Source organism: Salmo trutta, chromosome 20 (genome assembly GCF_901001165.1).
Source record: "Salmo trutta chromosome 20, fSalTru1.1, whole genome shotgun sequence".
Lineage (NCBI taxonomy): Eukaryota > Metazoa > Chordata > Actinopteri > Salmoniformes > Salmonidae > Salmo > Salmo trutta.
The window spans coordinates 50,194,781-50,215,983 of record NC_042976.1 but is presented as its reverse complement, the minus strand read 5'-3'; the positions used below and the strand labels follow the sequence as shown (position 1 = coordinate 50,215,983).

The following is a 21,203-nucleotide window of genomic DNA, read 5'->3' as shown; positions in this document are numbered from 1 at the left end:
CAGCATGTTAGGTCTTTGTCAACATTGTTGTGGCCCTTGGTTACAGTGAGGCAAGGACATATGTCTACAAGAAAAAGAGTGTACGTTTAGTGAGTGTTTTTTAATTTATTTTTTATTTTACCTTTATTTAATCAGGAAGTCCCATTGAGTCAAAATACCTCCTTCCCAAGGGATTGTGTGAGCGAGAATGACAGAATGTATGTGAGTTGAGCTGTAAACAAGGTGAAGTGTGCCCTCTACTGGCCATTGTCTTGCTTTTTTTACCCTTATTTTACCAGGTTAGTTGACTGAGAACACATTCTCATTTACAGCAACAATCTGGGGAATAGTTACAGGGGGCAAGAGAGGAGATGAATGAGCCAATTGAAAGATTAGGTGGTCATGATGGCATGAGGGCCAGATTGGGAATTAAGCCAGGACACCAGGGTTAACACTCCTACAATAAGTGCCATGGGATCTTTAGTTACCACAGAGACACGGGACACACATTTAACATCCCATCCGAAAGATGTTGGGGGATTGGGATATTTATTTATTTTTAGATCAGAGAAAAGAGTGCCTCCTACTGGTCTGCCAACAACACTTCCAGTCTCCCATCCAGGGACCAATCATGACTAACCCCGCTTAGTTTCAGAGGCAAGCCAGCAGTGGGATTCAGTCACCCACTCCATTCCCTTGTATATCTCCAACAAAGAAACTGTCCAGTGATACATTATATTGTGATGTTGAGGAGGTCTTGTGCCAATATGTTTCGCATACAGTCCATATGGATCATAAAGGGGAGAGGAGATAATAAGGAAACTGCTTCAATCCTCCATCATATTTAGTTTTGTCTCTTCAGCTCACCATGTACAGTAACAGTACCTTTCATTAATATGTGATGAGAGAGAAAGCTCTCCACAGACCTCAATAGGCAGAAGCATTGTCTCTCTTTTAAAGTGATCTCAGATGGAAGGAGCTAACTTCAGAGAGCTACTGATGTGTTCTAATGAAAGAAGTCTCCTCCTCTGCGGCTCCATCTCGAGCCGCGTATTAGGAATCTAAATGTTGACTGAAGCCAGTTTGATTCTCTCCCTCTGATTTTCTTAAGGAATAAAAACACTGCTCTCGTGTTTACAGTATGACTATAAAAGGAGTATGAGAAGACTTATCAGCATCAGATTACATTTTGGGAGGTAGAACAGGAGGTTTGGAGTGTTTCACAGTTCGCACCCCAACTCAGTTCTGAGGATATCACAGATTTTTTTTGGAAGAAGAAGATCAAAGCAATGTACTGTAAATTCACAATGAGAGATTGCTATATCCCAACATTGTAGATTTAAAACAATACAACATTGCTCACATAAATTATACTGTATAACTAACTACGTTGCAGGATTTCAGACAAAGGACAGAGTGGCCTCATTGCTAAATAAAAATTAAATGATGACAAATTACCTTATAAGAAGGCCAAACTACTGTACACATATACACCATTACTTTATGTGGTGTAAATGTTGGAAAAATGACCGGTGTTTAAATAGTATTTCAGATATGATATGGCTTTTGAAATAAAGTATAAAAAAATTGTTAAAGCCAAATTTCTCTTTCATGCCAATGGAAAATATTGTTGCAGAATACTGTAGATTGCACTAAAGGGGTAAACCTACTTAGAGGAATCTTTATTTGCTACAGAGAATGTTAAATTAATGTTGTTTATGTGCATGCGCTATATACATAGTCAAACTGTTGGCTTTTTCATTCTATTTTTAATTTGATATTTGAGACATTTTCCTATTTGCATTTTTGACTGAACTGTAAGACTTTTCTATTATTGTTAAATTGAAATCACAGATGAAAGAAAGTGAGAATATTCTGCACCCAGTTGTCAACTGTAGTTGCACTGTTGGCTTTGTAACATGTCAGGAAGTGAAATTGCAACACAACTTGATGATAAAAATCATCAAGGACCACATGGAGGGCCACACGAACACCCATTAAGCATGTGTTTATACTGTATGTCTGATTGGGAAATGGACAGTAAACTTTGCAAGAACTCTCCTAGCAATCATTGTACCAAGACTGGCCAAACACAAACTACTGTATGCACTATGCCTATATTGTTTCACCAGCAGTTAGTTCACGTTAGCCGCCTGCACAACATAATTTCCTATGTAACAACAACCAAACTATTTCAACTTTACACACTTGCCTTATTAGTGCAGATTGCTTTTAGCCTACTTCAGAGAGTCCATAAATTGACAGCAGTAGGGGCAAGCTGTACACATGAACCCCTCACTTGCACTCTTCCACGTTAACCAGCTATCCCCTGTGGTTTCTGACTGGGCCAAACCTTTGAAATGTCATTCCAAGCGTGAAAAAACAACATGTTTGCAGCTTTGGGTAAAATCCTATTTGTACACAGTAATTATGCTTTGAGAAGTTGAAAAGTTTAGGGTTTTGAGGTCTTCACTTTTCTCCTCTCATTTCTGATAAATGAGGCTCTCTGTTGAGAAGAACAAAGAGTTTTCTGATTACGTTCCTCGCTTCTGAAAACTCTGAATGCAGCAGACTTTAGTTACTGCTGTTATCAAGGGAAGCAATCAGGAGAACTCAGTCAATAATGTTCACAACAGTGAGATACATTTGCTCTTGGCAAACAAGCTTAACGCGTGTGCGTGTGTCTGTGTCTGTGTATGTACAAAACACGTTTGCAATACATGTATAGTTTTCTACCTCCTTCATTACTATGCTATTCATATATAGTAAAATTACAGACCTTTCTAAATGTGGTTATATTTCCAGGTGAGTAGTGCAAAGACTGCCTTGGACTGTTGGACTTTCTTTATGGAAAAGTTGCAGCCTTGCAAGATTCATTTGGAGGGTACCGATGTAAGACGTCAACTTGTTTTCTGTATGGGTGTATGATGGTACCTTTATTGGAACTGACCTCTCCCAGAGTTACTGCCTGTGCAGGGAAAGCAGTGAGGGAGCCATGTTGCCTCAGAAGACTCCTCTCCAGTAATCAATAAGACCGCCCAGTTCCCTTAACACTGCCCCATCTCACCCTACAGAGTCTTCAGTAGGTTGAGAAGGAAAGGGGGGAGAAGGAGAAGAGAGAGACTGGAATCAGACACAGATGAAGAATTGTCATTCATGGAAAGAGATGCAGGATCGAGTTATTACAGGAAAAATGTAACACACAATACTTGTTTCCTGGAAATAAGTACAGTACTTCAGTGTTTTGGGAAATTAGAGTTTAACTCAAATCTGGATTATGAATGGTATAAAACAAACCATCTTAACTGCAGTGGAATGTGGTTGACATTTACAAATGGAAAGAAATAGAAGCAGTTTTAGGGTATTGAATATATGGGCTTTCTGTGATTGTGTTAGTAATGTGCATAGCATCATATAAGTAAAACAGGGTGGCATCTTGTCCATCTCATCTTCAGGGAGAAGTGTGTGTGTGTGTGTGTGTGTGTGGGTCCTTATTAGGTATACCATTTCCACAGTCAACTCCAGCTATATAATAGGACACACCTAAATGCAGACAAGCAGTATTTTTGTGTCGATGGAATTTTTTTCTCTCTATATCCTCCATTATAACCACCAGTTTCCTGCTGGCCTTGTAGTTCTATCTCAATGGCTCTTAATGGAGGGTCGAGGAATAAATACAATTTAAGAATTTGATTACAACATCTTCTTACTTGGCTTGTGTGACCTTATATGTTACATTTCCCTGCCGTTGACACACTGTACATCTCAGTGAATAGTATTAGTTATTCATCATGGAGGGAATCTCAATTTCATGAAAATGTTCCACATTTAGATTTTTATGGATGATGGATGATGCTCGTCTTCAGTGTTAGTGATAATGAAAATTGTGGCTCCAAGGAAAATTGTTGATGTCAAATGCTGCTTATATTAAATGCATGTTGCAAGAACATCTTCAACACACTACCAATTTATCCCTCATTTGGCTGCAGTATAATCAAAAGGATACTTAGAACTAACACTTATGCATCTGCGCTACACTGGCAAAAAGTATAATAACAGCACTGATATCACATCATTTGTGGGTGCCTACCTGTCGTTGTCTTTGTACAGTGTTATGTCTTAGGGTTAGGCTCTTGTTTAAAACACTGACCACATTCTCACTCATGACAAAATGGTCTCTGATAAATGTGTCAGAATGGTCTGAATACAGCATACTTCCAAACCATATTCCCTTTCTTCTTGAGTGAGTGGATGTGAGGAAACAAGGCGCTCACTTCATTTGTGGTCATATGGTTATCAAATGATTTCAGTGATTTGCGATTAATTACATGGCAATCTGTGATTGAAACATACATTTTGGAATTTTAAATGAATAATATTTACCTTATGAACTTAGTTCCACTGTCGTACCCCACCGGAACTCAAAATATACACTTTTATTACTCAATTGTTTGTTAACACTGAAATTGTAACACTGTGGCCTAAAAACATGGTTTAAACCACAGATATCCTATTCAATTACTCTACTAAATTAATAAAGTCTTGTTCTAATATGTAATTCTATGGTTAAAACTATACTTTTGATAACATTTTGAGTCCTTGCATCCATAGCTCTGTCTATAAATTCGAGAGTGGTTACAGCCCCATCCCTTAGCTGTTTATCAAAACAGTGGCAGGGAAGCTTTGTTGTTTAAATGCAGATTGCCCCTTTAACCCAATGAGTCCCACATCATGCTGGCATGATTTAGGACTTCTAACCCCTTTTAAACATTGTATGTTTGAGCTGCCATTGGATTAATCTATTTATTCTGCATCTGTTGGTACAAACCATTAGTCTGTGTAATTAGGAGGAGAAAAAGGGGCCAGAGGGTAGGCTGCCTTCGGAGAATTCGTTGGCGATCGAATAAACTCCCACTTCCTTCCATTCTGCTAGCAAACATGCAATCTTTGGAGAATAAAATGTTTGACCTATGCGGAAGATTAAACTACCAACGGGACATTCAAAACATTAATATCTTATGCTTCACGGAGTTGTGGCTGAACGACGACACTATCAACACACAGCTGGCTGGTTATACGCTGTACCGGCAGGATAGAACAGCGGCGTCTGGTAAGACAAGGGGAGGCGGACATTTTTGTAAATAACAGCTGGTACACAATATCTAAGGAAGTCTCGAGCTATTGCTCGCCTGAGGTAGAGTATCTCATGATAAGCTGTAGACCACATTATCTACCTAGAGAGATTTCATCTGTATTTTTCGTAGATGTATTTTTCGTAGCATTGAATGAGCTGTATTCCACCATAAGCAAACAAGAAAACAGTCACCCAGAGGCGGCGCTCCTAGTAGCCGGGGACTTTAATACAGGGAAACTTACATCCATTTTATCAAATTTGTATCAGCATGTTAAATGTGCAACCAGAGGGAAAAAACTCTGGACCACCTTTACTCCACACACAGAGATGCATACAATGCTCTCCCTCGCCCTCCATTTGGCATATCTGACCATAATTATATCCTCCTGATTCCTGCTCACAAGCAAAAATTAAAGCAGGAAGCACCAGTGACTAGATCAATAAAAAAGTGATCAGATGAAGCAGATGCTAAGCTACAGGACTGTTTTTCTAGCACAGACTGGAATATGTTCCGGGATTCTTCCGATGGCAATGAAGAGAACACCACATCAGTCATTGGCTTCATCAATAAGTGCATCGATGACGTCATCCCCACAGTGACTGTACGTACATACCCTAACCAGAAGCCATGGATTACAGGCAACATCTGCACTGAGCTAATGGGTAGCGCTGTCGCTTTCAAGAAGCGGGACTTTAACCCGGAAGCTTATAAGAAATCTCGCTATGCCCTCTGATGAACCATCAAACAGGCAAAGCATCAATACAGGACAAAGATCGAATCACACTACACCGGCTCTGACGCTCGTCGGATGTGGCAGGGTTTACAAAACATTACAAACTACAAAGGGAAGCACAGCCGTGAGCTGCCCGGTGACACGAGCCTACCAGACGAGCTAAACTACTTCTATACTCACTTCGAGGCAAATAACACTGAAACATGCATGAGATCACCCGTTGTTCCGGAAGACTGTGTAATCACGCTCTCCGCAGCCGATGTGAGTAAGACCATTAAACAGGTCAACATTCACAAGGCCGCAGGGCCAGATGAATTATGAGGATGTGTACTGCGAGCATGCGCTGACCAACTGGCATGTGTCTTCAATTACATTTTCAACCTCTCCCTGTCTGAGTCTGTAACAACAACTTGTTTTAAGCAGACCACCATAGTGCCTGTGCCCAAGAACACTAAGGTAACCTGCCTAAATGACTACGGACCTGAAGACCTCACATCTGAAGCCATGAAGTGCTTTGAAAGGCTGGTCATGGCTCACATCAACACCATTATCCCAGAAACCCTAGTCCCACTCCAATTTGCATACCGCCCCAACAGATCCACCGATGATGCAATCTCTATTGCACTCCACACTGCCCTTTCCCACCTGGACAAAAGGAACACCTACGTGGGAATTCTATTCATTGACTACAGCTCAGCGTTCAACACCAGAGTGCCCTCAAAACTCATCAATAAGCTAAGGAATCTGGGACTAAACACCTCCCTCTGCAACTGGATCCTGGACTTCCTGACGGGCCGCCCCCTGGTGGTAAGGGTAGGTAACAACACATCCGTCACGCTGATCCTAAACACAGGGGCCCTTCAGGGGTCCGTGTTCAGTCCCCTCCTGTACTTCCTGTTCACTCATGACTGTACGGCCAGGCATGACTCCAACACCATCATTAAGTTTGCCGATGACACAACAGTAGTAGGCCTGATCACCGACAACGACGAGACAGCCTACAGGGAGGAGGTTCGAGACCTGGCCGTGTGGTGCCAGGACAACAACTCCCTCAACGTGATCAAGACAAAGGAGATGATTGTGGACTACAGGAAAATGTGGACCGAGCACACCCCCATTCTCATTGACGGGGCTGCAGTGGAGCAGGTTGAGAGCTTCAAGTTCCTTGGTGTCCACATCACCAACAAACTAACATGGTCCAAGCACACCAAGAGGGCACGACAAAACCTATTCCCCCTCAGGAGACTGAAAAGATTTGACATGGGTCCTCAGATTCTCAAAATATTCTTCAGCTGCACCATCGAGAGCATCCTGACTGGTATGGCAACTGCTCGGCCTCTGACCGCAAGGCACTGCAAAGGTTAGTACGTACGGCCCAGTACATCACTGGGGCCAAGCTCCCTGCCATCCAGGACCTCTATACCAGGCGGTGTCAGAGGAAAGCCCTAAAAATTGTCAAGGACTCCTAGTCATAGACTGTTCTCTCTGCTACCACACGGCAAGCGGTACTGGAGCACCAAGTCTAGGTCCAAGAGACTTCTAAAAAGCTTCCACACACAAGCCATAAGACTCCTGAACATCTAATCAAATTACTACCCAGACAATTTGCATTGCCCCACCTCCCCCCTTTTACACCGCTGCTACTCTCTGTTGTTATCATCTGTGCATTGTCACTTTAGTAATTGTACCTACATGTACACATTACCTCAACTAACCGGTGCCCCCACACATTGAATCTGTACCGGAATCCCCCTGTATATAGTCTCGCTATTTTACAACTGCTCTTTAATTACTTTTACTGCTGCTCATTAATTCATTTTATTTCTTATTCTTATCCATATATTTTTTAACTGCATTGTTGGTTAGGGGCTTGTAAATATGCATTTCACTGTAAGGTGAAATGCATATACCTGTTGTATTCGGTGCATATGACTAATACAACTTGATTTGATTTGATAATTAACGGGGACTGAGCTAGAGTGGATTTTGTGAGACAAGGGCAGATCCCGAAAGGGCCCGGGTCCGGTCTTTTTACAAAAATGTCTTTAGAGTCCGAATGGTTTGAGCTAGAAACTATTAAAAGCTATCTATGAAAAGCTGAGACTCAGGGACTAAACATGTTTTGTTCTACACAAGAGTTGTTAGAAGGTACATTGTTCTTCTGTCACAAACTCCAAACTCCACACAGTTGTCACTGACTAGTTGGATAATAATTTCCCACTGAGCATTCATATAAATGTATCTTTATCAGGTTTTTGCTATGGCCAACCTTACTTTTATTTATTTACATTTGCTCCTGCACCTAAATATAAATCCAAAATGAGCACCGGAATCTACTTCGGTCCAAGTAAAGCACTGGACCTTTGTCAATAACACTTAGGAAACTCATTAATTGTTTTGTGTTCTACTTGTACCCCTGGTTGTCCTGAAAAGAAAATGGCATAACGCTTCATTGTGAGGCTAAATATACGGGCTGGACGGATAAATTGATGTCAGACAAATGAAAAGCCGACTTCTGATGGGGTCTCAGGACTGATAGGGTTAATTAAGTTACGTGGGCACGTTCTTGTTGTCAGAAAGTTCCCGCGTTGTTTGCTCTTCCTGGTTACTTAGGTAGGGTACGAGATCTGGAATTCAAAGTAAACCCCGGTGAAATGAACGCTTCTCTAAAATTTGTATCCTGACTATAATAACATACAGGTAATCTTTAAAATGTGAATCTACTTGTATATGGTAGCTAGCTACATACATTTCCTTTCAATGCCTTCATCGTAGCTAATGGTATTTTGCTTGCATTGCACCAATTAGCGTAGCAGTTTGTGTCACGACAGAAGAAGTAACTAGCTGCTGCTGTAGCTATAACGTTATTTGTTTTAATTCTAACGTTGATTAAGTAGCTTGTTATGTTGCTTTTCAGTATTAGGAAATGGCTGATGCAACTGTCTAGCTATTTAACTGCTGGATAAATTAGCTAATTGCTGTGATGCTAATTTGCTAACTGCAACAACTAGCTAACGTTTCCGTAGTAACATGAATCTTCACAGGGTTCGTACAAAAGGTAACGTTAGCTAATTTATCTAACTACGGCTGCTACTAGCCGATTAACTAACTAACTACTGATGGATGGCGTTTGTTAGCTTGCTTTCTTGCAGTTTCCAAACATTAGATACCTATTTGGTTTTCCTTTCGAATATATCTCTCTGTCTGATACACGAGAGATGAGCTCTAACAAGCTCTCTAGCTACCGCACTAGCCCGATAATGGACTAAAGGAGCCTAACGTTACCCAAGGACCTTAGCTACATGTTCTGTTCAGAGGCAAATTGGCTCTGGCAGCTAAATACTCAATCTAAATGTGAATCAATTCTCATTTACAATACGGTTCAAGAAACGTAAAGTACTCTACTTTCAAATCATATTAAAACAATTGTACAAATGCAAAATGTACTTATTGTACACCACAGGAGGTTGGTGGCACCTTAATTTGGGAGGACCGGCTTGTGGCAATGGCTGGAGCAGAATTGGTGTAATGGTATTAAATACATCAAACTCATGTTTTTTATGTGTTTGACTCGATTCCATTTACTCTGTTCCAGACATTATGAGCTGTCCTCCCCTCAGCAGCCTCCACTGCTGTACCCTGTTTTATCAGTTGCAGCCGACAGTAGTTTTCAGTGACAACCTTTGTGGCATCTGTCTTCCGTTTTCACAGACGCAGATAGCTAATTAGCACAGGCAGTCGATTCTGATTTCTGTCTGTTTTCCATAAAGAAGTGCTGTAACATGGAAATATGCCGTGTGGAAACCCTAACCATATAAATGTGTGTAGTAATTTAACCTTAGAAAAAAAAAAAAAATCTTGCTGATATGATAGATACACTCCTTATGTTTCCAAAACCGTACTGCAAGCGATGCGTCTTAATGTTAGTGCAAGCGTCGGGGCTTTAACAAAACATCTGGCTAACGTTAATGCGTTTGCCTGAAGATACTATCGTCAAGGCGCTAAAGGTAGCGTCTATGAATGGGCTAGCTAACGCATTAATGTTAGTATCCATAGACTATTTAAACTCAACTCCACGATTTAAGCAGCTACTATTGTGAGCGCACTTGAGCTCCGACACCACATAAAAGAAAGTGGGGGGGAAAAAACAGACTTATTTCAGCATCTAAAGAATAGCCAGCAATTACACACAACATAGTTCTGCGTAATTGCGGTAGAAAGCTAAATAAATATGTAAACACTCAGTTGTATCTATTTTTCAATGTTTCATTATGTTAGTCTGTTTGTCTCCACCGTTAGGCACATGTTTCTATAAAGATGTTTGATATAGAAGTTAAAACCCTCTTCAAGTACCATTATGCCACAGATAGAAAAATGAGCTAGTTATTTCATTGGATGTATAAATGTGAATTATCCGGTTGGTGTTTCCACTAACTATCAAAGATGGTGTTTTAAAAAATATATTTCGACGCTGTGTCAATTGTGCGCCGCCCTATGGGACTCCCAATCACGGCCGGATGTGATGCAGCCTGGATTTGACCTAGGTACTGCAGTGACGCCTCTTGCACTGAGATGCAGTGTCTTAGACCGCTGCACCATTCAGGATGAGAGGAAGCCTTGTGGCCGGTAGTGGGAGGAGATAGAGCAAGATGGATTTTGGCCAACATTCTGCTCATTCTGCCAACATTCTGCTTCTCATCATTTGATCTCATTCAGTTTTCTGTTTCCAAAACTAGAATCTGTAACAAATAAAATGTTATTTGTCACATGCACGTGTTTAGCAGATGTTATTGCGGGTGTAGCGAAATGCTTGTGGTTCTAGCTCTGACAGTGCAGTAATATCTAACAATTTCACAACAATACACAAATACAAAGGAATGGATTTAAGAATAAATATTGGGTGGAGCAGTGTCAGAGCGGCATAGATTTAGATACAGTAGAATAGTATAGAATACACTATATACATATGAGATGAGTAATGCAAAATATGTAAACATTATTAATGTGACTAGTGTTATTAAAGGGGTCAGTGATTCCAAGTCTATGTATATAGGTCAGCAGCCTCTATAATGTGCTAGCGATGGCTATTTAACATTCTGATGGCCTTGAGATAGAAGTTGTCTTTCGGTCCCAACTTTGAAGCACCTGTACTGGCCTCGCCTTCTGCAATAACACCAAGTGTTATGCATATTTTTGTGGTAACTTGTAGAGATAGAAGGGGTCAACTAAACATGTACAAATGTTGACTAAATTCTCTTGTTATTCACTATGCTTTTCTGAAAGTCAAACATGTCAGTTTGCTAATGAAATGCTACATTTTTTTTTTTTAAATATGTACTTTTCCCCCAAAAAAGTTATGAGTTCCAAAAGGCCCAGCTAGATGTAGTTGCCAGCAATGCCAACAATATGGAGTAGGTAGCTAGAATTTGCTAGCTAGTTAGTGATTGAATCTGCTAAAATAATAATTCAGGTTTTTTTTGTGCTCGCTGTATAGGCCTAATGATCAATTCTGCTCTACTGCCTATTTGGTATTTTATTAGGATCCCCATTAGCTGTTGCGAAAGCAGCAGCTACTCTTCCTGGGGTCCACATAAAACATGACATAATACAGAACAATAAACAAAAACAGCTCAAGGACAGAACTACATACATTTAAAAAAATGCACGCTGGCTACATATCAATAAATTCGCGCAAAATATCTAGGTCAAATAGGAGAGAGGTGTTGTGCCGTGAGATGTTGCTTTACCTGTTTTTTTATATTTTTAAAGCCAGATCTTCTGTTCATTTGAGCAATATGAGATGGAAGGGAGTTCCATGCAATACTGGCTTTAAATAATACTGTACACTTTCTGGAGTTTGTTCTGAATTTGGGGGGGGGGCTTGTGGCATGTCTGGTGGAGTAAGTGTGTGTGTCAGAGCTGTGTTTAAGTTGACAATGCAAACAATTTAGAATTTAACACATTCATGTTTCTTATAAAAAGATGTGATGCAGTCAGTCTCTCCTCAACTCTTAGTCAAGAGTAACTGGCATGCATAGTATTAATATTAGCCCTCTGATTACAAACAAGAGCAAGATGTGCCGCTCTGTCCTGGGCCAACCTCAGCTTAACTAGGTCTTTCTTTGTAGCACTTGGACACATGGCTGGACAATAATCAAGATAAGACAAAACTAGAGCCTGTAGGACTTGCTTTTTGGAGTATGGTGTCAAAAAAGCAGAGCATCTCTTTATTATGGATATACCTTTCCCCATCTTGACAACCATTGAATCTATATGTTTTGACCATGACAGTTTACAATGTAAGGTAACACCATTCGTTACTAGATTCAGCTGATTTCTAGAGCTTAGGGAATGATCTGTACCAAATACAATGCTCGTAGTTTTAGAGATGTTCAGGACCAGTTTATTACTGGCCACCCATTCCTAAACGTATCTAACATGATTAAAAACTGCCCCCTGGTATATCTGAAGGGATCTAGCTAGCCAGCTACGTAGCTGCCCAGCCCATATTCTCTATTTGATTTCCCCATTGACAGGTGCTGTGGTGTCAAAGTAGTAGATGGAGGTTAACAACATGCCATCGCCACAAGTCCTGCAACCGGTGCTTAAAATGAAAGTGGATGAGCTTTTCCTCAACTGGTTGAGTGAGCCAACGACCCAGACGATACTCAAAGACTACCTCGGCCTGATCAAGAGTGGACAGAGCATTGACCTGGGGCTTGGGGACACTAAGGACAAAAGGTCGATGACCTTCAATGAGAACAACAATGTGGCGTCCAAGAGAAGTCTGACGGAGAGGTCTTCTGCACCCCTCGGTGCGCCTTCCAGCTCCCCCTCTACACACACACTACCCTCTGGGAGCAGTGGTAACGCCAGAGTAGTGGGACCCAATGGGAGGGCGCTACGGAGGTCTGTCAGCACTAAAAAGGTAAGGCTGCTGCTCACTAGACTCATTTATCACAGTCCCACTTCATCAACCTAACCTCTAGCCCTAGAAATGTATCTTTGATCTGACATCATTGGATGGGTGTAGCCAATATACAGTGCATTCGGAAAGTATTCAGACTGACCTTTTCCATATTTTGTTATTGTTAGACTTATTCTAAAATTGCTTTAAAAAAAATTATCATCATCATCAATCTACACACTACCCCATAACGACAAAGCGAAAACAGTTTTAGAAATGTTTGCAAATTGAATACAAATAAAAAACGGATACCTTATTTACATAAGTATTCAGACCTTTTGCTGCGAGTCTTTTTTAAAATTTATATTTTTGGAGCGTTTCTGTCAATCTTGAGTAAGGACACGCACCCGATTATGCATAGAAGTAGGCCTAGGCTACCTGGCCTGTGTGCAAATGTAGGCCTATAAATGTGCCCATCTGGGATCTGATACTATTTCTGATTGCCTTGACTCACAATCATTGTGTAGCTTCTCAAAGTAAATGTTTATTTGCCTCAAGCATCAAATTCATTAATGTTATCAACTAACTACTCAATGTAGCCTATTTGAAAAATCTTTCTAGCTCTCTCCCTTCTGATAACCACTCAGCATGAAAAGGGAAAAATATGTCATGCTCTGATCTGGTGGAAAAGTCATTAAAATAGTCCTACCTAATAACTTATCCCTTGTGCAAATAGCCTACAGCTGTGTATGTCTGTCCAGAGCTCACTGGCACTGGAAACTGAGGGCCTAGAATATTTTATACAATATTGCAAGTTTGCTAGCATGAGCTTTGGGCCAGACCAATGTCATGACGTTGACCTGTGGGTAAGGTTTATGACCCCCCCCCCCCATAAATACCTTTCTCCCTTTCCTCTCTTGAAGGACTCTTGAAAAGCCTTTGTTAAACATAGGGAGTCGGGAAACATCAAAAGGTGGGGGGGGGACCATATTTCGGTAATCCAACCAGTTGAAAATATGCGTTGGTACTTAATGAATATGATGTCAGTTCAGTTGTCATCTGAGACATTATGACTGATGACAGGACGACATAAACTATATCTGGGAAAGTCTACACATTCTAGTTATCAGATTCACATGGAATTGTTGTGCAATTGAAATGTTTAAATATGAAACTATTTGTGAAAAGATTAAATGTCATTTTAGCTTCCAAATGAGAGAATTGGGTTTTCATAAGGTTAGAGCTCTGCTCAATCAGTGGCCCGCCCCTGTGAAGAGACATTGGTTATAAACTATGAAACACACCCTTCTCTCCCTCCACTATATAAGCCCTTGATGAAAATGTAACCTCCTGTTCTGAGTACGCGAGCCCTGCAGCCTCAAGTTAAAAGGACTCAGATAATAAGCTGTTCCGGGTACATTAGGGCGACGGTCCGATGTCAGAAGGATTCAGATAATAAGCTGTTCCCGAGGATGTGAGGACGACGGTTCCACGTTAAAAGGACTAACATGTCAACTACTCTCTAGTAATTTGTCTTCATTTTTAATTGTCTGATGTTTTAAGCACTGCAATCTTAATAGCCTACATATAGTTGATTTTATTCAAACATAGGGTGTGTCTACAGTGCTTTCGGAAAGTATTCAGACCCCTTTTCCACATTTTGTTACGTTACAGCCTTATTCTAAAATGGATTCAATAAAACAATTTCCTCAGCAATCTACACACTATCCCATAATGACAAAGTGAAAACAGGTTTTTAGGAATTGTCCGTAGAGATCCGAGACAGGATTGTGTCAAGGCACAGATCTGGGGAAGGGTACTAAAAAAATTCGGCAGCATTTGAAGGTCCCCAAGAGCACAGTGGCCTCAATCATTCTTAAATAGAAGAAGTTTGGAACCACCGAGACTCTTCCTAGAGCTGGCCGCCCAGCCAAACTGCGCAATCTGGGGAGAAGGGCCTTGGTCAGGGAGGTAACCAAGAACCGGATGGTCACTAACAGAGCTCTAGAGAACCTTCCAGTCTGGTGTGTCAGCTGGGTCTGGGACAAAAGTGTGACACGAACCATTTTCATATCATAGACCATGGCTCTCCAACTCTGTTCCTGGAGCGCTACCGTCCTGTAGGCTTTCCCTCCAACCGTAATCTAGCGCACCTGACTCAAATAATTAGCTGGTTGAATCGGGTTAGTTACAACTGGGGTTGGATTGCAAACCAGAGGTTAGCTCTCCAGGTAACAGGGTTTGAGAGTATGATTACATGCACACAATAATGCAATTTATTGTGCATAGTCAGATTTAATATAATAGTTTGATTAAAACGTTTTCATTCTTTGCAAGAAGAATGATTTACCTAATAATCCTGTTTTACATGGACACGTCTGAAATCTGGCTACCTGATGGCACTCTGATAAATGCAGAAAATTGTCAATCAAAATAAACGTTCTACCACAGCAACCATGTTATTTTTCTGAAGCATATTTGATTCTGAGTTCAGACGTAAAATGTGTGTGTGAAGTACTTCTAGACGCATACATTGTTCCGAACTCACTTCACTCGCACTAAAGAGAGCGGCTCGCTCGGCTGGTGCTAGCACATGCGCTGATCAGATACACAGCTGTTACGCCGATGTAAGGTGTTTACATGTCCTAATATTTCTAACGATTATTCAGAACCAGGTCTTTTAATCGGCGTGTGCTTACTTCGTTTTTGACCTTACATCGATTTAAGATGAGCAGTGTAAGGTGTTTATGCAATAGTCCTATAATCTGCCAACTGCCATAATCAGTTTTAATATCGAATTATTACTGTGCATGGAAACATACTCATTGATGGTCAGTTCTTGCATCCATAGCTAAGCTGCGGTTACATTTCTTAAGCCCCATCCTTCAGCTGTTTACCAAAACAAGTGGCGGGGTGGCCGCTTTTGTTGTTTTTGGAATCCCAGATTGCTGTTTTTAAAAAGTGTTAGGCCTAGTTAGTTTGTCTGTTTTTATGATACTAAGAGCTATCCTATCAGCAAAGTCCCACATTCCATGATCTTAAGATGGATTGTGAAGCAGTCCCAAGTCCTTTCTTGGGTTCTGGACAGTGACACAAAAACAAATGCACAAGTCTCTGTGTGTCTCGTTCATTCAGATAATCACACGCATGGCATGGTTCTCAAAGCTAAAGAGTGGGTGCAGTCAAAGCAAAACCAATAGTTTCTTAGTATACAACAAGGGACAGTTTAAATTGCCTAGTCTCTAGCCACAACAGTGATTGGCAGAAATTAGAGAAATGCAACAGAACCATTCAGCCTCTGTATCTGTGGATTTCAGTCAGATAATGGTCTTTTCTCAAGGGAGACATCTGTTGGTAATGAATTGCTTGTCATAGGCTCTCCCTCTTTGTGTCTGCTAGGGCTCGGATGATACCAATATCGCGATTCTCATTAGTATTGTGGCAAGGAAACAAAACCCGAAGCGGATTAACTTCTTTCGGAAAACAGCCCTAATGTTGGAAACACACATCATTATGTTGTCCAAGCTATAAGCACACTATTTTCCAGCAGGTTTTTAAAGGACCAAAGAGTTTGGTCTGCTTTGTCTTCATTTTTGCCATTTGAAAAAGTATTGCTGTGAAACGTGAAGAGGTTTGACAGATGTGAAAAGGTGATTTCCACGTCCGTTCTCTTTTTCCCCGAGCTCTTCACTGGTCCTCTACCCCATTCCCTCCCATGTAGCAACTGTTTTGTACAGTCTGTATTTTGTGGCCTGACGTCAGATGCATATGCCCACAACATGTCACTTCGTATTAAAGTGATTGCTATCGGGTATCAAGTAATGCTCTATTTTAAGCAAGCCACAGGAATTCCAGAATACAAATGCATTCTTCAAAGGATTAGTTAAAAATGCAATTAACGTCATACTGATGCTGCTCAGAACAGCTGATCCAACTTTCACACAAGACACTGATATAGATAGCCTTGGTTTCCCTTGTGCTTGCATTAACTACTCAGAACTGAGCCTGGGTGTGCAGGCAAGGGTGGCAGCAGGCAGCAAATTTGTCCTCTGTAATTTCAGTGAAGAGTAACTCTACACAGATGCTGTTAATTGTCTAAGTGGCGGTCAATCATTCTTTTGATTTTCTGCTGTGGAGGTTGAGGTTCAGAAAAGGCAATATATCTACTAGGCATGACCTGAGGTCTCAATGATTTGACGTGATCAGTGTTCGCCTTCTTTTAATGGGCTGTCGAGGCTACATTCGAACAATCCCTATTCAGTTTCTTCAATCACTTGAGTGGTCATTGAACCTGTTTTACTGTGTCCCTTCTAAAGCTTTTGGAGCTTGCTCCTGCTCGCTCTCTCGTGAAGTCGGCCACACGTAGGCTAGAACAATTCTAGCCAGCACCCAGCCTCAAGTGGCAACCCAAAAGGAATCAGCCACTACCCATCAATGGTTCCCAACCAAGCATTTTGGAAACAATTCTGACATTGCTAGGATAATGTCTCAGTTGTGAGGGGAACGGCACCTCCGTACCTTCAGGCTCTGATCAGGCCCTACACCCAAACAAGGGCACTGTGTTCATCCACCTCTGGCCTGCTCGCCTCCCTACCTCTGAGGAAGCACAGTTCCCGCTCAGCCCAGTCAAAACTGTTAGCTGCTCTGGCACCCCAATGGTGGAACAAGCTCCCTCACGACGCCAGGACAGCGGAGTCAATCACCACCTTCCGGAGACACCTGAAACCCCACCTCTTTAAGGAAACCCCCCCCCCCCCCCCCCAAAAGATTTAGATGCACTATTGTAAAGTGGTTGTTCCACTGGATATCTTAAGGTGAATGCACCAATTTGTAAGTCGCTCTGGATAAGAGCGTCTGCTAAATGACTTAAATGTAAGTGTAAGACATTGTTTATTTTTCAGGATTCCTAAACAGTAGCTTTAGTTGTATCTTGGAAATTGGATTTAGGTGTATTTTTTTTAAATAATATGCTGCTGTACATTAACCATAAAGTTTTTCTGGCAAAGGGGGGCCAAGGGTCACATTATCGGTTGCCTGACCTATCGGGGCGACCCAAGTGCTAAACTGCATCTCAAGTGCTTTTTATTAGCAAGGCCTTCTTCACCAGAAAATATCCAATCTAGTAACAACTAGTGATGCACCGATATGACATTTTTGGCTGATATCCGATTATTTTCCTTGCCAATAAAAAATTATACCGATATTATTTAAAATTTTAGCTGCCTTTTTAAGGATTCTAGTACATTTAAGTAGTTACACACACACACACACACACGCAGCGGTCTAAGGCACTGCATCTCAGTGCAAGAGGCGTCACTACAGTCTCGGGTTCGAATCCAGGCTGCATCACATCTGGCCGTAATTGGGAGTCCCATAGGGCGGAGCACAATTGGCCCAGCGTCGTCTGGGTTTGGCCGGGGTAGGCCGTCATTTTAAATAAGAATTTGTTCTAAACTGGCTTGCCTGGTTAAATAAAGGTTACACACCACACTAACCAAAAAGTTATTTTGTTGGCATTTACGTATGTCCCCATTACCAGTAAAACATAATCAAAACCTATTTCTTTCACTTAGTTGCTGTGCTGTTTCGTTCATTTGTTCAGTCGTTTCATTCTCAACCAGGATTTCATCGTACAAGTCAAGCAGTGAAGTTTCAGCTCTCTGTCCATGGCCTCTCTTCCTCTGCGCACTGTCACTGTGTCTGTTTCCATCTTGTCCAGCTGTGTCTAACATTTCACGTAAACCCTGTTTCTTGTCTGCATCGAAGTAGCGGTCCTTGTACATAGCATCTAGCATGGTGGCGACACAGTAAAGAGGCTCAGCGAGAATGCCACCGAATTGCTTGTTAACAGCCTGTCGGCAGTTTTGTTGAGCAGGCGGTTCAATTAGAGGTCGACCGATTTTAATCGGAATGGCCAATTTTAATTAGTGCCGATTTTCAAGTTTTCATAATTTTTTACACCTTTAACTAAAGTTAAGAACTTTAGTCGGCAGTTAAGAACACATTCTTATTTTCAATGACGGCCTAGGAACGGTGGGTTAACTGCCTTGTTCAGGGGCAGAAAGACAGATTTTTACCTTGTCAGCTTGGATTCATTTTTGCAACCTTCCGGTTACTAGTCCAATGCTATAACCACCTGCCTTACATTGCAATCCACGAGGAGCCTGCGTGGCAGGCTGACTACCTGTTACGCGAGGGCAGCAAGAAGCCAAGGTAAGTTGCTAGCTAGCATTAAACTTAACAAAATCACTAGTTAACTACACATGGTTGATGAAATTACTAGTTTATCTAGCGTGTCCTGCGGTGCGTATAATCGATGCGGTGTCTGTTAATTTCTCATCCAATCACAGCCTACTTCGCCAAACGGGTGATGATTTAACAAGCGCAATTGTGAAAAAAGCAGTGTCGTTGCACCAATGTGTACTTAACCATAAACATCAATGCCTTTCTTTAAAATCAATGCACAAGTATATATTTTTAAACTTGCATATTTAGTTAATATTGCCTGCTAACATGAATTTCTTATAACTAGGGAAATTGTGTCACTTCTCTTGCGTTCCGTGCAAGCAGTCAGGGTATATACAGCAGTTTGGGCCGCCTGGCTCGTTGAACTGTGTGAAGTCCATTTATTCCTAACAAAGACCGTAATTAATTTGCCAGAATTGTACATAATTATGACATAACATTGAAGGTTGTACAATGTAACAGCAATATTTAGACTTAAGGATGCCATCCGTTAGATAAAATACAGGACGGTTCCGTATTTCATTGAAAGAATAAACGTTTTGTTTTCGAAATGATAGTTTCCGGATTCAACCATATTAATGACCTAAGGCTCGTATTTCTGTGTGTTATTATGTTATAATTAAGTCTATGATTTGATATTTGATAGAGCAGTCTGACTGAGCGACGGTAGGCAGCAGCAGGCTGGTAAGCATTAATTCCAACAGTACTTTCGTGCGTTTGCCAGCAGCTCTTCGCTGTGCTTCAAGCATTGAGCTGTTTATGACTTTAAGCCTATCAACTCTCGATTAGGCTGGTGTAACCAATGTGAAATGGCTAGCTAGTTAGCGGTGTGCGCGCTAATAGCATTTCAAACGTCACTCGCTCTGAGGCTTGGAGTAGTTGTTCCCCTTGCTCTGCAAGGGCCGTGGCTTTTGTGGAGCGATAGGTAACGATGCTTCGAGGGTGGCTGTTGTCGATGTGTTCCTGGTTCGAGCCCAGGTAGGGGCGAGGAGAGGGACGGAAGCTATACTGTTACACTGGCAGTACTAAAGTGCCTATAAGAACATCCAATAGTCAAAGCTATATGAAATACAAATGGTATAGAGAGAAATAGTCCTATAATTCCTATAATAACTACAACCTAAAACTTCTTACCTGGGAATATTGAAGACTCATGTTAAAAGGAACCACCAGCTTTCATATGTTCTGAGCAAGGAACTTAAACGTTAGCTTTTTTACATGACACGTATTGCAATTTTACTTTCTTCTCCAACACTTTGTTTTTGCATTATTTAAACCAAATTGAACATGTTTCATTATTTATTTGAGGCTAAATTGATTTTATTGATGTATTATATTAAGTTAAAATAAGTGTTCATTTAGCATTGTTGTAATTGTCATTATTACAAATAAATGTAATAAATCGTCAGATTAATCCGTATCGGCTTTTTTTGGTCCTCCAATAATCGGTATCGGCGTTGAAAAATCATTATCGGTCGACCTCTAGTTTCAATGCCATGACAGAGGGTATCATGCCTACTTCAGGTGCAGTTGATGAGCTTATTTCTCGAGTCAGTTGTTTGAATGGAGCGTGTTCATGTTTCAACCATGTTCTCAAATGCCATTGAAATGGCAGCAGCGGTATGACAACCAGCACGTTCATGAGCGTGCAATACGACTTCTCAGTACGAAATCTTCAACGACCCACTGTGCTGTCAGACTCGGCATGCTCATGGGGCCTATATCGCTGGTCCAAATCGCTGGTCCAAATGTCAGTCGTGAAGCTAATAGCAGTGACTCTTCTACTGTGCAACTCCGGTAGGGCAACATCTGAAAAATAGCACACTTGGTAGTGTGTACCGGTGCTCGACCAATCGGTGAAAGCCAACGTCACCCACGACAGAGAACGGTTGATTGTCAAGGGCCATGAATTCCAATATCTTGGCGTTAATGGATTTCGCCTTTGAGTGGTCTCGCTGAAATTTTTTTACTCTGTCAAACGACTGCTCAACTTATTGACTGCTCGACCCATACAGCAGACATTGTGGGCTAAGTTAGGAATGCTGTGTTGCATGTTTAGCGCAAAATTTTACGTGGCGCCATTACGTAATGTTCCTACGTTTATATAGATATGCACATCAGCTTTGACCGGTTTTGCACATTTGCGTTAAACTAGATATCAGGCCGATGTTGGCATTTTTAGCTAATATCGTCCGATTCCAAT

General features: G+C 41.3%; 1 protein-coding gene across 3 annotated transcripts in view; it reads left to right on the top strand.

The window, feature by feature from the left end:
* Positions 1-8,431: 8,431 nt before the first annotated feature.
* Positions 8,432-21,203, top strand: part of ppp2r3b (protein phosphatase 2, regulatory subunit B'', beta) — a 67,920-nt gene continuing 55,148 nt past the window's right edge. For all 3 annotated transcript variants that reach the window (XM_029703634.1, XM_029703633.1, XM_029703635.1), the window contains exons 1-2: positions 8,432-8,547; positions 12,384-12,775. In XM_029703634.1, the coding sequence (XP_029559494.1) occupies positions 12,407-12,775 (369 nt within the window). In that variant the 5' untranslated portion in view covers positions 8,432-8,547; positions 12,384-12,406. The remainder of the gene's footprint in view (positions 8,548-12,383; positions 12,776-21,203) is intronic.